Here is a 14,890-nt window from a genome sequence, read left to right on the forward strand (position 1 = left end):
TCTATTTTCAAATAGAAAATATTGATCTGGTTTTGCGAATGAACTCTTCTGTACAGGGAATAATACTGAATTGACAAAAACGAGTTACATACACTTCATTATCAATACTGAACTAATGCTTGTTTTGTTATTATTTACTTATTTTTCTCTTAATAATGGCCTTCAGAAGATGTTTCCAATAAAACTAAATAATAACATTAACAGACAGCAACTGTAATATTCATTAGTGAGGTTTAAACCCATCTGACTCTATTGGCTCATATGATTCTGGAGTGAAACATGGCCTAAATTTGTGTTTACATTTATTTAGCAGACACTTACCTACTAAATAATTGATACACAAACAGTATAGAAGTATATAAGGTTTGTTTTTATACATGATGGGGTCTTTCCATAGACATGATGATTGTAAACTATTTTATCATCTAAACCTAAGCAAACACTCACTGTAAAAATTTTCAAGTTGTTTCAACTAATTATTATTTAGTAACTAGTTCCACAGAAATTTTACGTTCACTCAATTTCTGTCCCCAAAGTGTTACTTTTAGTTGGCCCAAAATTGACTAATTTCAACTTGTTATACTTTACTACAGTGATGACTTGCTGTCTCTTATAAAATAAAAAAGTTAAAATTGCTTAAGTGATAATTTACTGAAAATAAAAATTATGCCATTGTTTATTCACCCTCACGTCATTCAAAACCTGTATATGACTTGTCTTCAATGGAACACAATAGAAGGTATTTTGAGAAATGTGTCAGTGGTTTTGTTTCCATACAGTGGAAGTCAATGGGGTCCAATGTTGTTTGGTCACCAACATTCTCTCAAATATCATCGTTTGTGTTTTTACAGAAGGAAGAAAGTCATACAGGTTTGGAATAACATGAATTAAAGAAGATACAAAGACACATTTGTGCATATCATATAAATATTTCCCTTCATTTGCATTTAGTTGCATTTGAAATGCTTTCACAAACAGAATGTTTGCTCATCGGCAGATTTTCTTTCGTGAAAGAATACGAGACATAAAGCTACAAAGCAGATACACTAACAGCATAACAAACATGATGAAAAGAGGTTATGATTATAAAGCATCAGACGTGATAAGATAACAAAAATCATCATTGACAAAGGCATTGTGAACCTTTTTCAATCCTTCAGCAATTATAAATCCATAACATGTCTCTACATGAAACAAAATGAATATCACATATTTTACAATTCTGGCTGAACACGACTGATCAACTTTTATTGGTATACAGGTACTCACAAGTGTTGATATAGCTGGAAAAATATGAAATACAGTGTTGTTTCTTTCACTATTCTAGTAGTAGGATTATTATCTTCCTGTATTACAAACTAAACAAACCCAGTCGGTAATGCTCTCACTGTACACATCTGACTGGGACATTTTTATGACCTGGTGATGATAGTAAAGAAACCGATTAACCAAACCCAACTAACAAAAGGTTAGCCAAAAGCAAACTGAAACTGACATCAACTCGAGACCGCAAACTTCAGTAATATAAGTTTTAATTTAGAAAACAATCATTTTTACAGCATCTATTCATTTTTATTTTTAAACATAACTTGACAGTCTTCTGTTTCCATTTTGTTATTCGGTTTCATTCCACTCCTCCAAAAATGTATAGCATTACTTTTTTTATTGAGAGAAGGGTCATCTATCCTGGTGGCCATCTCATTTGCCGTCCTCCCAGGACATGGATGTGAAGGTGGTACACAGACTGTGCCCCATTTTTGCCATCATTAATCACTGTTAATTCAAATAACACTGTCAATTAAAATGTCAGTAAACATGAATTGTACCATGTTGTCGTGATGTCCTATAGCAAATATACTGCTGATAGAATGAACTCACCAACTCTGTATCCTTCACCTAGTCCTTCTTTCTTTGCAACGTTTTTGGCCACCATCAAGAGATGACCGAGGAGCTACAGGGACAATATTCAATTACATGTCTATCAGCCTTTGTAATTACTGAGACAAAAGTATATAAATGAATCAAATAAAATAAATATTCAGTGAGAGACAAACCGGTGCATCCTCTTCGTGTGCCTCACTAATTCCTGGAATATGAATTCTTGGAATAACCAGAAAGTGCACAGGAGCCTGTGGACTTGTATCTCCGAATGCTAGACACTAGAACAAAAATAAATATATAGATATATACACACATTCACACTTCTCAATACTGAAGAGAAGAAAAGGGATCATTTCAGAGCTACAGTATGACATATGAACTGTATAACTGGGTATATCTTTCTAAAATAAAAGTCCTGACTGCCATGACTAAAGAATGTATATCATATTTTCATTATGTATGTTTGTGGGAAACTTACCTTGTCGTCTTCATAAATGATGTCTGCAGGAATAGTTTTATCAATTATTTTGGAAAATATAGTGGGTTCAGTTTTTCCATATTTCTTGCTGGCCTCCTCTGCCAAGCAAACCTCATCTCGTTTTGATGTGCACAAGCTCTACAACAAACAAGCAAACAAATACATTAACCTCAGCAACAAAGTTTAAATTGTAAACAAGCGTTAATAAGCGTTATATACTCTATAACTAAAGTAAGTATTCTCCGCAATTCCTGTGCGCAAGCGCAAACGGAGCGCACTTTTACACTGTGACAGAGCATGTATAACATGAAAATAAACACCTTCACACATACTGCACGCCGTAAATGAAATCCAAGAGGAAAAACCCGTCGAGTCTGTATAATAATCAGTGCCGACATTTTACAAACACTCACAGACTCCGCACAATGCCTTGTTGTATTTGTATTTCTGAAGCATAAAAAAACACCGCGCCTCGTGATACTTTGTTTACATCCGATCCTCGAGTTCTTAACTTTCAAAATAAAAGTCGTAAAGGGAACGCCTCGTGTTGTCCACAGCTTTGGACGACGACAATTTACTCATGTATTAATAAATAATTAATAAACTAAGGAAAATCAATAAATGAGTAAAGAAACATAAATACAAAAACAACTCCATACATACATTTTGTTCATGACAAAAGCATTATCACAATGTTGGCTTAAGTTTGATCCTATATTTCCATACGTCATTTGCACTAGATCTGCATTTCTACACACACACAAATACATATGAAGACTTTGGATCCAAAATGAGATAACTCATAAATCATGTTTTATTGTGTTAGTTTGCTTTATTTTTTTAGTTATTATGGCTTAAATCAAAACAAACTAACTGCTGTTTGATTGATATTAATTGTAATGCACAATAAAAAAAAGTTATTTCATTTTGGAACCAAACACTTCATATATATTCATTTATTTGCAATTAAAAAAAATGTATACTGCATACCTTACAATTCGTTTTTCCTCTAATAAATGACCAAAAAAATGTGAACCTAGGTTAGGAAAAACTGGGGGTGTTTAGCAGTCATAAGTACATTACAAGGCAAAACTCTAAGTACATATATGTTTACTTATTTGTTTTTATTAAATAAACTGCATTTCTAAAGGATTATTGTAACTGTGGCTGGGACATTCTAACTGCATCTGTCTGAATCCTGTAGGACTACTTGTTTTTCTTTTTGTTGTCACTGATCATCCTTCCCAACCTTCCCCAGAAAAGAGTTTTCTAAAAGGAGTGTATTCTTGGGCTTCCAGTGCATCCATCATCTGTCTTTATAGTGTCTGCACTTTTCCATTTCACAGGCCTCTTTATAGATATTGTACACTTCATGTACATTTTTTAACATATAGGCTACAGCCAGAACATGCGTAGGAAAATTTCAATTTTAACAGTCAATGCACATTACCGTAAGCTGGTGATTTATATTGTTTTCTTCTGTAGACAATGAATGACGTCTTTGAATGTGGATTTTAAGGTTTTTCTTGTTTAAAACCTTGTTGCAAAAGGTGCATGTTGTTCGCTTGGGCTTCTTCAATATTTTGCTACTAGTGGAGGTTTCATTTGGCTTGGCAGACACAACATTTTGAATATCTGAGGACATTAAAACGGTGGGATGTAATACATCAGTCTTCAGGGTTCTGGAGGGGCTTGGTGTTGAAGGAGTGCCGGCATATTCAGAGGTGCTTTGGACTGGAGGGGTCGAAGCTGGAGGCAGACCTGGTTTGGTTAAAAGTTTAGGATCACTTGTAGAAGATGTTACAGGAATAGGATCACACTTGGTTGATGCCGCTGAGATGCTGTGGGATGATGGAAAGTCAGCTGGTTTTACAGCGCGGGTTCCTGAACATACTCTGGACAGCCGTGTAGATGGAATGTAGACGGGAGCTGATGCACACTTCTGCAGATGGGTAATAAGTATGTCTTTTCGAGATAAAATGCGACAACAATAGCAGCAGTGATAGTGTCCATTTTCTCTACACTTCAGGTGACATTTATACATTTTATATCCTGTAAGAAAAACATATCACATGTCATGTCTCTCCTAATTAAGGAAAGCATTTTGTTTTACATGACAACATTTCACACCGTTACTTTAACACATACCTTTATGCTTAACAACAGTTTTCTCGTGGGTCTGTACATGTGCAACCAGAGCAGGGTACCCTCCAGTCCTTTTACAGAACCTGCATTTGTATTTATTTTCACCAAGTGCAATGGGTCCAGGCAAACTTCCCTCCATCCAAGTGGTTACATGAAGCTAGAAGTAAATAAAATATTTGAAATCACTTGTCCCCACCAAGAAGGTAAACGCATAGCTTCCATTTATATAAAATTGTGCGTGGTTTTATGTATCTTACAAACATAAGCAAACGAACATACATTTCAAAAACCAATGACAGAAAAGACCCGATAAATCTAATCATAATTATTGTATAAACAGGAACAGCAATAAATTAGTTTATTTACTTTTATAACTTACTTTCTTATCTCCCGGTTGAACCATTTTGCCAGTGTTGTAACGCAATACCGCTACTCTTCTTCTTCTTCTTCTATTCTTCTTCGGCGGTTGCCAAACCAGCTTAAAGTGCATATTCCGCCACCTAGTGACTAGGGTGGTGTATGAGGCGACGATTTCAAGGGAGATGCTAGTAATATCTCAAAAGAAAAGAAAAGAGACATCTACCTACACCTCCCTATAACAACCTTAATGTTTCTGGCCTCAATGTAGAAGTCATTTTTGTTGTAGTTATATATTTGTCCGTGGCACTCTGGTATGGAATACCCACGGTATATCAGGGTATTGGGATAATGAGACAACAGGACTGTGTCCGAAATAGCCCCCTATACCACATTAATAATATAATTGCACTATTTGAGGGGACATCCATTTTTAGTGGTGTCCGAATTCATAGTGGACATTATTGAGTGCGCTCATTCAATCCCATAATGCATCATAATAACGAGTGTACACTTGATGTACACCCCCACTCACGGCTAGCCATCTATCGTGATGCTCGCGCTGAATGAAATCCCGCGTCTCGGCAGAAGATGGCGCCCGCACCCTTTCCAGTGCACCGAGTGTCCGAATTTACTCCTTAAAGTGGATTATATTAGTGAACTAATGTAGGGAATAGTGAATGAGGGTATAATGGGCGATTTCGGGCACACCCCAGGTGTGTATAGGTCTCTGTCAGACACGTGAGTTTATTGTATGTGACGTCACCGAGGCGCCATTTTGGAGGTATCGCTGCATTGAGCAGTGACCTGAAAGTATACGGAGCGGTACAGTAAAGACCAATTAAATGGTCATACTGGAGAAACAGAAGCAAACCAAGTACATACGATACTGAAATAATCTCACCAAATATTTCAGGAACCGTGATTTATATAATTTGTCATTAATTAACAACTCAGATCCATACTACCTGGCCGCAAATAGTCGAGTGCCCTGGCATTGCTGCATCCAAGCTCATTTTTGGATATTACTGTCATCTTAACAGAGCACACTGTTTGACTTCATGCGGCAGATGTTAGGCCTACATTCGAGTCTAAACAATACTGCGTTAAATTAAACTGCCTCAAAGCGATGTTCGATCACACATTATGTTAAATAGGCTTACAGAACTATTATAAAATGCAAAGCTGCGATAGCCTTATGAATCGTGAAACATTTCATCAAACAGCCAATGAAACGATAGCAGTTTGAAACTTGTTTCAATGTGGAACAATGTGTTGTCCTCTGATTGGCTGATGCGGTGTGAATTGTTTCAGCACCCACCCCTCACGTTCTGCAGTGCTGGACACAGTATTACATACAAAATTGTGTTTCTATAAAACATCGTGGCAGATATCACAGATTCCCAAGACCTTCTTGCAAGCTAATTAAAAGCTTTTAGTACTAAACATAACACACTCTTTGGCCTCCCGCGGCAAATGGAACAATAAACAATATTGCTTTACACTCGGTGTGGATATATGTTATTCTTTGAGATTAATCAGAACAACGACTCAAAGGTTCAAGAGAACGACTACACTACATGTTACAACCACAAACCATCGTAAAGATTATTATAAATAGAGTCTGAAACGGCATGTACTGTACATTTAGCCAGAACAATATTTATTGCACACAGAAATTGTATTGGAAACATGACTCTTGAAGTGCATGCACACAATAAAATAGCGAAGATTTGCATGAAACAATGTGTGGAGTTTGAAAGTGTTTGTTATTTTAAAGCCAAATACTGGTCCAGAAGATTAGTTGATCATTGATGTGGCATATAACTGGCTTGCCTCGGGAAGCTCCTCACTTCTTAGCTGATAACTCCTCCTTAGAGCAAAATATAAGTTATTTGATAATACCCAGCAGTTGTTTCTCATTCATTCATTCTTTATTTAACCAGGTAAAAAAACTCATTGAGATTAAAATCTCTTTTACAAGAGTGACCTGGCCAGGACGGCAGCTACATATAACAAATATACAAATTTACAACAAAACACCTTACACAATCATGATTCACAACAACAAATTATCAAAGAACAAAACACATAATTTGTTAAAAGTGTCTTGAACTCATTTAAAGACGGAAGTACAGTCAGCTTGAAGATGTTTTGTAAATTATTCCAAGCGGTTCTTTTGGAGACGCCTCTGATGCTGTAAGGGGCGACGTAGTCTCGTGAACCTCAGGCTCTGTATTTTATTGCCACCTAACATAAAAAAAGACCACATATATTATACTTACAGGTCTACAAAGATATTTCTCTATTTAAATGTTTTTAATTGTTATGACATTGCCATTATAAACAGAAATCTGACACATCGTTTTAATCACAGGTCAGTAATCTAATGTTGTATAGCGCCATCTGCCGACCGTGGTAGTCTTTACGCAGTTATTTTACTTGAGGTTTTTAAACAGTTTAAGCAGCTCCAAACAGGTTCTCCTGATTTAATTTGTCAAAATAAATAATTTCAAAATAAAAATACTTTAAACCACTATACGGCAAAAGTCCTTTTGTACAATAAATATGCCGAAACGGACATCGAGAGCGTTCAAGACCTTAATGGACAACTTTCAGTTTAGGCACCAGGGGGCGCCAGAGGATCACACATTATGTTGAACCCGTTAAACAGTCCTACAGAATTATTATGTTGGCTTGACAGAGCCAGGAAACATGCCCATATAAGGCGTCATAACGTTCTATGTTGAATAACTTCGCAGTACAACCACTTAGAGACAAGGGGGTGGGCTCATTTTACTCAGGCAACCAATCAGTATCCCAGGAACTTCCTTAAGCTACGAAACCACGCCCATAGCAACCGCTCCCATAGACTCCTATTATAAAAAGTCCAGATGGGTATCTTTGCAACACAGTGTGTAGAGACAAGGGGGTGGGCTCATTTGGCTCAGGCAACCAATCAGTATCCCTGAAACTTCATTATGTTACTAAGCCACGCCCATAGCAACAAAACATGTAAACTTAGCAACCATTTAACAAGACCTATAACTCAACTCAACTCAACTCAACTTTATTTATATAGCGCTTTTACAATTTTCATTGTTACAAAGCAGCTGTACATGAGACACATTGACTACAAGCAAAACAATCAAAGTTGTACCTGCAAAAACAAGAAAAGGTTGAAAACACAGAAGACAGACATACCCACACACAAAACACTCCACACACAGAACACGCACACGCACCAACACACACAGACACAGAGACACACACACACACGGATGCGCACGCACGCACACACAACACGCACACGCACCAACACACACATGCACGCCACATACGACAACACACACACACACACACGTACGTACACAGACAAGTACGCACACACACACACACGCTCAGTGAGAGCACACATTTAGGATAAAGGAGAGAGAAGCACAGGTCAAATATAACAGATAATAAATTCCTATATGCAATATTAATTAAGTAAAACTTTAAGATTCTAAAGCAGCCCCCCCGGTCAGGCAGATAGTGCAAAAACAGTATGCAAACGGTGGCGAGGAACCCAAAACTCTAATCGAGAAAAAAAACCTCAGGAGAACCCAGGCCCAACCAGGGGATTCCAGTTCCCCTCTGGCAAAAGCTGCTGCCTCTGCACAAGCTCCAGAGAACTTGCACAACAAGGCTAAATAAAAATAAATAAACTTAATAATAAATAAATTATAGTTTAAGATTATCATTAATAATCTAATAGCATTTGAAATTTTGTGGTGAAGACATGTCAAGAGACCGCGTCCTTCTTTATCCAGCTCTATCATCTCAGCTCTTGTCAGGTCCCCACTTCCCATTCTCCGCTCTACCATCAGGTCAGGCCATGAACTGCATCCTGCTCGCTGTGGTAACCTTGGAACAATGAGACAAGACTGGCTGAGAGTAGAGTACTGTTCTGTACTCTTTGATGCAACAAGTACATCAGTTGTGTTTTTGGTTCCGGTTGATCTAACTAATGCAGCCTAAACCCTCTGAAGATTTATATTATGGAAGAGTAGTGTATGCAAGATTAAAAAGATGCGTCTTTAGTCTAGATTTAAACTGACAGAGTGTGTCTGCCTCCCGGACAGTGCAGGGAAGACTATTCCAAAGTTTAGGCGCTAGATAGGAAAAGGATCTACCACCTGCACTTGATTTTGAAATTCTAGGTATTACCAACTGACAGGACGCCTGAGAGCGTAATGCACGTGAAGGACTGTAATACAAAAGGAGTTCATTCAAGTACTGAGGAGCTAAACCATGTAAGGCTTTATAGGTAATAAGCAAGATTTTAAAGTTAACGCGATGCTTTATAGGTAACCAGTGCAAGGTTGACAGAACCGGGCTAATATGTTCATACTTTTTTGTACGTGTAAGAACTCGAGCTGCCGCGTTTTGGACCAATTGGAGTTTTTGTAATAAGCCTGCAGGGCAACCACCTAACAGTGCATTACAGTAATCTAGTCTTGATGTCATGAATGCATGAATTAACTTCTCTGCATCTGAGATTGACAGCATATGACGTAGTTTAGATATATTCTTAAGATGGAAAAACGCAATTTTACAGGTGTTGGCGACGTGGCTCTCAAATGACAGATTACTATCGAATAGAACGCCAAGATTCTTTGCTGACGACGAGGGTTTTATGGAACATCCGTCAATAGTTAAACAGTATTCTTGGTTGTTACTTATAGCAGTTTTCGGTCCAATAAGTAACACTTCCGTTTTGTCCGAGTTCAGTAATAAAAAGTTGTTACTCATCCAGTTTTTTATATCGACTATGCATTCCATTATTCGATGGAACTGCTGTGTTTCATGAGGCTTCGAGGAAATATAAAGTTGAGTATCATCAGCATAACAGTGAAAGCTAACTCCGTGTCGCTTTATTATATCTCCTAGAGGTAGCATGTATAATGCGAAGAGCAGAGGCCCTAAGACTGAGCCCTGTGGTACACCGTACTGGACTTGCGATTTGCGTGACACCTCATTGTTTTTGCTACAAATTGAAAACGGTTGGGGGTTGGTTTGTTTCACTTGGGACTTGAAGCATCATCAATTGGTTTCTACTAAGCCACGCCCAAGCAACCAAACAGGTTAGCCTAGCAACCGTTTAGCAAAACCTATATCTCTGCATCAGAACATCGTAGAGACACGGGGGTTGGTTCGTTTCACTCATAGCTTAGATATCATCAAATGGCAGATGCTAAGCCACGCCCACAGCAACCAAACAGGTTAGCCTAGCAACCGTTTAGCAAAACCTATATCTCTGCATCAGGACATCGTAGAGACACGGGGGTTGGTTCGTTTCACTCATAGCTCAGAGTATCATCAAATGGCAGACGCTAAGCCACGCCCACAGCAACCAAACAGGTTAGCCTAGCAACCGTTTAGCAAAACCTATATCTCTGCATCAGGACATCGTAGAGACACGGGGGTTGGTTCGTTTTACTTGTGGCTTGGAGCATTATCAATTGGCAGATGCTAAGCCACGCCCATAGCAACCAAACAGGTTAGACTAGCAACCCTTTAGCAAAACCTATATCTCTGCATAAGAACATCGTAGAGACACGGGAGTTGGTTCGTTTCACTCAAAGCTTAGAGCATCATCAATGGCATATACCAAGCCACGCCCATAGCAACCAAACAGGTTAGCCTAGCAACCGTTTAGCAAACCTATATATCTGCATCAGAACATCGTAGAGACACGGGACTTGGTTCGTTTCACTCATAGGTTAGAGTATTATCAATTGCAGATGCCAAGCCACGCCCATGTGTCGTTTTAATCATGCTAGTAACATGCTAACCATGCTAACAACATACTAAGCCTGGTTTTAACACACTGGGGTCACATTATTCTTTCCATCATGTTAGAAAAAGTTTAACGATAAAACCATTCAAACTATTTCAAACTCTTCAAGACAGGCTTTGTCAAGCCAACATAAAGTTTGTACTCGAACTTTACTATCTAGTTATAAAATGCAAATTTGCTTTAATTTTAGTTTTTAAAAAGTGGAAAGGACAAGTTTACTGGTCAAGTGTACTTTGCACATACACACATAAATATTTAAGGTTTACAAGAGCTCTGAGAATTTGCATATGTACAAGATACATAAAAATAAGTAATACAAATCCACAGGACTGTGCAAAAAATGTAAGTGCATTTAAATCTCTTTAAAGAAATATTCTGGGTTCCAAGCAAGTCAAGCGCTTTTATGGCATGAAGTTAATTATTACTAAAACAATTTCAACTCTCTGGTTAACTTGTATTCATGAATTCAACCTGAATGTTCTTTTAAAGAGATAAAATCCTAAAAGGTGAGAATTTTAGGTTATTGTTCAACATGTGACAACACACAGACCTTAAATCATGGAATAAGCCTACGGAGCCCTACCGAAGCCTTAGAAATGTGCACAGCTGATTTAATTTTCAGTTAAACTCATTCATTATAAAGAATTTGATTAAAATGATGAATTAAACTATAAATAAAGGACAAAAATGAGGAACGCTTCACGAATTTGCGTGTCATCCTTGCGCAGGGGCCATGCTAATCTTCTCTGTATCGTTCCAATTTTAGTATATGTGCTGCCGAAGCAAGCACAAACAAGCAACCGGGACGCTGGATATTTATACCAGGGTCCTCCCGCAAGCCTTCTAATAGATGGCAAGTGGAAAACCATATGCACTGGTCTTTGGCTGGCACATTCCTGATACAAACCTGTTACATTTGCTATTCCATTACAAATCCAAGCCTCACATTAATCATTAAACCTTTAAAAACAAGATATTTAGTGTAAACTACATCTGTCTGCACAGGAACAGGCAAACATGCAAATCCGAAGGTCCTCAAACAGACAGGATTGGCTCTCGGTGGTGACGTCCCGAGGCTTTGTGACTCATACCCTCCCCCGGAACAGACGTCTACCAACCCCACCACCCCCACCCCACCCCGATCATTCGAGAACATTCCACGAGGCCAGGCGCTCAAAGTCTGAAACGGTGGGGGTGGTAAAACGAAAGCAGTCTAGACTTTTGTTATGTCTCCGTCTTCCAGCTCATAAAAAAGAAAAACAAGTGTTTAGTCAGTTCAGAACAAACCAGAACAAAGACGAGGCAAAAGATGATTTCCAAACGTACATAAAAACTGTGTGACATTCTGAGGAGGAGGGCAAGCTTTGACACGTGTCGTTATGTATGATCTATTTATTTTGCTATTCTACATTTTTTATTATTATGGCCGATAGCAAGATTAGATGTAATGCCTCTTTCTACCACGAGATGCTCTGAAGCACAACTTTTTCTTTTCTTTAAACTAAACTAAAATAAAGAAAATGTTCATCATCTAAATGTTTCAAGACACAATTTACCGCATAGTCTGAACACGTTACGGTTTAAAAAATGTGTGATTTTCATTACACATATCACAAGCGCTAACACACAAAAGAGTAAAGATTAACTTTGGATAAACTTGTTAAATATTTAAAGAAGCGGTGCAAAGCCTAATAACATTTTTTATAAAGGCTATTTTTAACATGGTTATTTTAATAAGACTGATGTAATGCCTGCAAGCTGTAATGATGTAATGACGTAAGCTGTAATGCCTCTGCCTACCACTAGAGGCTCTCTAACATAAGTAATGCCTTTCCCCACACCAGGCTATAAAGAGGCTGTTTTTATGCACATTATACTTTCTGCACGTTTACTGGTATCCCAATCAAATTTTCTTTTTGCGTTTAATGCTTTTTAGCGTCAAGTTATCAAACAATCCTTAAAACCATCAGATCTAAATAAGTCTCAACCAGAACAATTTAATAAAGCTTACACTTCTTTTACAGGATTCAAATGACATTAGTGGTGACATGTTTGTTTATTTTACCTGATGAACAACAGGAGCTGGCGCACTGATGGCACATTATAGACTCTCGCGGAGCGTTTGTACGACTGACTCCTCTGATTGCAACTCCTCCTGTTGTTCTCCCATCAGCCCAAAATTAGCTGTGTGGACAGAGAAAAAGAAACATTAAACCATTGATAAACTAACACGTATCAACAACTCACATAGTGCTTGAGCTTCTGTAGCTTACCCAGTTCAAACGATGTGCAAAATAAAACATCAACACTCGCTAATAGGACACCCTTTCACCCATTTTCTGATTAAAAACAACATTAACCATAATGGAAGAAGTGCATTGTGATCTTGGGAGGATGTCACAATGGTAGAATTGACAGAAAATAAGAGTCTGAAACAACATTTGCATGTACACCAAGCCAGAATAATATAGGAATTTTTTTCATTTTTATAAACAAAATCAGAGAAAACTTTGTGGAGAGCAAAATGGCATTTGCTGGGCTCCTGACCCCTCACATGAACCGCAGGCTCTGTATTGTGTGGCACCTAAAATAAAACAAATGAAAATGAAACGATGCTGTATGCTGAAACAAACGCGTTTTAGGTCCATAATGGGCAGCTTTCAGTTTAGCCGCCAGGGTGCGCCATAAGACCATATATGATGTTGAACACTTTAAACAGGCTAACAAAACTATTATAACATGCAAAGCTGCTTTAAAAAAAAAGATAAAAAGCCAAGTTTACTGGCCAAGTGTACCTGGCACATACACAAAAGTCATTTTTTAAGGTTTACAAGAGCTCTGAAAATGTGCATAATATACACCAAATATATGATAAGAAATTAAAAAATGAAAATAACACATATTTAAATTTCTTTAAAAGAAAAGTTCTGGGTTGCAAACAAGTCAACAGCATTTATGGCATCAAGTTCATTATTACAAAAACAATTTCAACTCGCTGCTTAACTTTCTGTAACCAGAATGGTCTTTTAAAAAGATAAAAACCTAAAAGTGAGACGTTCTTTTTGAGGGGGCCTGTCTGTAATATGTATACAGTCATTTCATTAGGTTTCTATCTATTTCTAAAACGATACACCTGTATTATACAGCACAGTTCACCGTTTCAGCAACCAAGCGGTTCTTGGTCCTCGCGACCCCCCGCCCTGCAGCGTTCACACACGGACGACACTTACTACGGAAGTTTGAAGGGTTGTTTAACCGCAATCATGAGATTTGAACAAATATGCAGAGCGGGGGGTCGTGAGGACCAGGATGGAACCGCAGCAGCTCGGCGGCTACCAGTCAAACCAGTGGCTTACCTTTTACATAACCCAGCAAACACAGTACGTTCTGACGACGTCACCAGTTCGTCTTCATTTGGTCACGTGTCATTACTTTGTGACCACGTTGTGAGGACGTCTTGGCAACGTTCCATTGCTTAGAATTTTTGATAAAGTTCCAGAAACGTCCTAGCCACGTCCTCAAATAACGTCGTGAATTAATCCCATGGGGCACGTTGTAGCGACGTGACCCTGATAGCACATGTACATCTGTTTGCTCATCTGCCCTACATCTCTGAGAAGTCTGAGGTCAGATGTCATCTAGAAGATGTCTGTAATATGTGTTTGATTTAGAATGGATGTACAACAGCTCTTTCTAAGATGTTTAGCAGATGTTTTTACACAGCGGATGTTTTACAGATCTCCTTATCTTTAGCAGACATCTTACAGATTTGTACCTTTATACATATTTGAATAGAGAATTACTCCAATTATGCATTAAACTGAATCTTAAACGCACAGATTAAATCACAAAATTATTTAAATCCTCCATGTGAGGGATGATAATTGTTTAAATTAATAAAAAACGATTTTAATAACGTGACTGTTTGGTCATTAGGACGTGCTCATCACGTCCCAGAAACGTTATTTGGTTCATCACTGTGACGAATATGGTACATTCCAGGTATGTCTTCAGGAGATAATCACCACGTCCCAGCAACGTCCAATGTTACATCGTCACGATGAATAAGGGCATCACAAAGTTACATCGCTGGAACGTTATTTGGTACGTCGTGACAACGAATATGGTCCGGTGCAGGTACACTACAAGAAGTCATATGCAGTGTAAGCAATCAAAAGCAATCAAAA

At 38.1% G+C, this 14,890-nt stretch overlaps 1 protein-coding gene, 1 long non-coding RNA gene and 1 other non-coding gene across 3 annotated transcripts; all 3 read right to left on the minus strand.

Moving 5' to 3' along the window:
- Positions 1-395: 395 nt before the first annotated feature.
- LOC130570703 (uncharacterized) lies at positions 396-5,359 on the minus strand. The gene is made up of 7 exons (XM_057361100.1): positions 4,884-5,359; positions 4,508-4,661; positions 3,810-4,411; positions 2,360-2,497; positions 2,055-2,159; positions 1,879-1,951; positions 396-1,773 (listed from the first exon to the last, which is right to left on the minus strand). Exons 1-7 carry the CDS (start codon positions 4,992-4,994, stop codon positions 1,682-1,684), a joined length of 1,275 nt encoding a protein of 424 aa, XP_057217083.1. The 5' UTR covers positions 4,995-5,359; the 3' UTR covers positions 396-1,681.
- A 1,158-nt stretch (positions 5,360-6,517) lies between these two features.
- On the minus strand, positions 6,518-13,333 carry LOC130546010 (uncharacterized). Its single transcript, XR_008961739.1, has 3 exons — positions 12,977-13,333; positions 12,769-12,887; positions 6,518-7,111 (listed from the first exon to the last, which is right to left on the minus strand). It is a non-coding gene; the product is annotated as an uncharacterized LOC130546010 (long non-coding RNA).
- Positions 11,387-11,493, minus strand: LOC130551437 (U6 spliceosomal RNA). The gene has a single exon (XR_008962603.1). It is a non-coding gene; the product is annotated as a U6 spliceosomal RNA (small nuclear RNA).
- Positions 13,334-14,890: the final 1,557 nt, after the last annotated feature.

Source organism: Triplophysa rosa, linkage group LG2 (genome assembly GCF_024868665.1).
Source record: "Triplophysa rosa linkage group LG2, Trosa_1v2, whole genome shotgun sequence".
NCBI lineage: Eukaryota > Metazoa > Chordata > Actinopteri > Cypriniformes > Nemacheilidae > Triplophysa > Triplophysa rosa.